The sequence below is a fragment of the Rhinopithecus bieti genome, unplaced genomic scaffold (genome assembly GCF_001698545.2).
Source record: "Rhinopithecus bieti isolate Rb0 unplaced genomic scaffold, ASM169854v2 scaffold_47298, whole genome shotgun sequence".
NCBI lineage: Eukaryota > Metazoa > Chordata > Mammalia > Primates > Cercopithecidae > Rhinopithecus > Rhinopithecus bieti.
The window spans coordinates 87,633-89,596 of NW_016818822.1; the positions used below are offsets into that span (position 1 = coordinate 87,633).

At 50.6% G+C, this 1,964-nt stretch overlaps 1 protein-coding gene across 1 annotated transcript; it reads left to right on the top strand.

The window, feature by feature from the left end:
- Window positions 1–380: 380 nt before the first annotated feature.
- Window positions 381–1,596, top strand: GPR119 (G protein-coupled receptor 119). Its single transcript, XM_017857560.1, has one exon. It carries the CDS (start codon window positions 500–502, stop codon window positions 1,505–1,507), a length of 1,008 nt encoding a protein of 335 aa, XP_017713049.1. The 5' UTR covers window positions 381–499; the 3' UTR covers window positions 1,508–1,596.
- The last annotated feature ends 368 nt before the right edge of the window (window positions 1,597–1,964 follow it).

Genomic DNA, 1,964 nt, shown 5'->3' on the forward strand with positions numbered 1-1,964 from the left:
TTATTTAAGCTGGTACTCGAGGTTTTGGAAGGAAAGTAGAAATTTAATGTCAAGATATGGAGGAAGAAAAAAGTATGATTGGAGTCAATTATATCTTTTGACAGACAGGAGACCTGATGAATGTCCCTGTCCCTCCGGAGTTCCTGAAGCACCATTGAAGGGAGAGGGCCTGGCGAGACAGCATGTACAGCTACTTGGGAGTTGTCTAGTAACTTGGTGGTTGGAGGGGGAGGGACTAGTTCAGGGCCCAGGGCGAGGTCTGTACTGAGGTTGCTGCCTTTAGAAAGCTGGAGAGGCAGGCAGCTGAGGACTGAAAAGAGAGGGTGAGTAATTCTTCATGACCTGTAGGATCCCAAAGATGGCAAGCTGCCAGCCTGGACTGCCAGTGAAGGCTGGAATCGTGTTGTAGCTCTGAACCCACAGCTCTTCTCCTGGCCCATGAGAATTTCGGCTGGAAAGACAGCATGCCCTGGTAAGTGAAGTCCTGCCACTTCGAGACATGGAGTCATCTTTCTCATTTGGAGTGATCCTTGCTGTCCTGGCCTCCCTCATCATTGCTACTAACACACTAGTGGCTGTGGCTGTGTTGCTGTTGATCCACAAGAGTGATGGTGTCAATCTCTGCTTCACCTTGAATCTGGCTGTGGCTGACACCTTGATTGGTGTGGCCATCTCAGGCCTACTCACAGAACAGCTCTCCAGCCCTTCTCGGCCCACACAGAAGACCCTGTGCAGCCTGCGGATGGCATTTGTCACTTCCTCTGCGGCTGCCTCTGTCCTCACAGTCATGCTGATCACCTTTGACAGGTACCTTGCCATCAAGCAGCCCCTCCGCTACTTGAAGATCATGAGTGGGTTCGTGGCCGGGGCCTGCATTGCCGGGCTGTGGTTGGTGTCTTACCTCATTGGCTTCCTCCCACTTGGAATCCCCATGTTCCAGCAGACCGCCTACAAAGGGTCCTGCAGCTTCTTTGCTGTATTTCACCCTTACTTCGTGCTGACCCTCTCCTGCGTTGGCTTCTTCCCAGCCATGCTCCTCTTTGTCTTCTTCTACTGCGACATGCTCAAGATTGCCTCCATGCACAGTCAGCAGATCCGAAAGATGGAACATGCAGGAGCCATGGCTGGAGGTTATCGACCCCCACGGACTCCCAGCGACTTCAAAGCTGTCCGCACTGTGTCTGTTCTCATTGGGAGCTTCACTCTATCCTGGACCCCCTTCCTTATCACTGGCATTGTGCAGGTGGCCTGCCACGAGTGTCACCTCTACCTAGTGCTGGAACGGTACCTGTGGCTGCTTGGTGTGGGCAACTCCCTGCTCAACCCACTCATCTATGCCTATCGGCAGAAGGAGGTGCGACTGCAGCTCTACCACATGGCCCTGGGAGTGAAGAAGGCGCTCACCTCATTCCTCCTCTTTCTCTCGGCCAGGAATGGTGGCCCAGAGAGGCCCAGGGAAAGTTCCTGTCACATCGTCACTATCTCCAACTCAGAGTTTGATGGCTAAGATGGTAAGGGCAGAGAAGTTTCAAAGTGCCTTTCTCCTCCCCGCTCTGGAGCCCCAGCTAGATCAACAGGAGTTACAGGGATGAGAGCACTTGCTTCAGGCAACTGACCCCTGTCCCAGCATCCCCCACCCCCAGACTGAGAGGTAACTGAGGCAGGGTCCTGACTTTCTTCTATAATCGGTTTCCCCATTTTCAAATCGCCACTCCTCCCTGTCCTTCTTTTGAAATGAGCCTGTCTCTGATGTACAGGTACACTTACTTAAAGCAAGAAATGTACTGCTAAAAAGATGCTTATAGATCAAATTCTATTTTTTAGTATACCAGAGCAGCACTGTCCAACAGAAATATAATGTGAGCCACATGCATAATTTTAAATGTTCTAGTAACTGTGTTATAAAGGTAAAAAGAAACAGGCAAAACTAATACTTTATTTATCCCAATGTAACCAATATATTG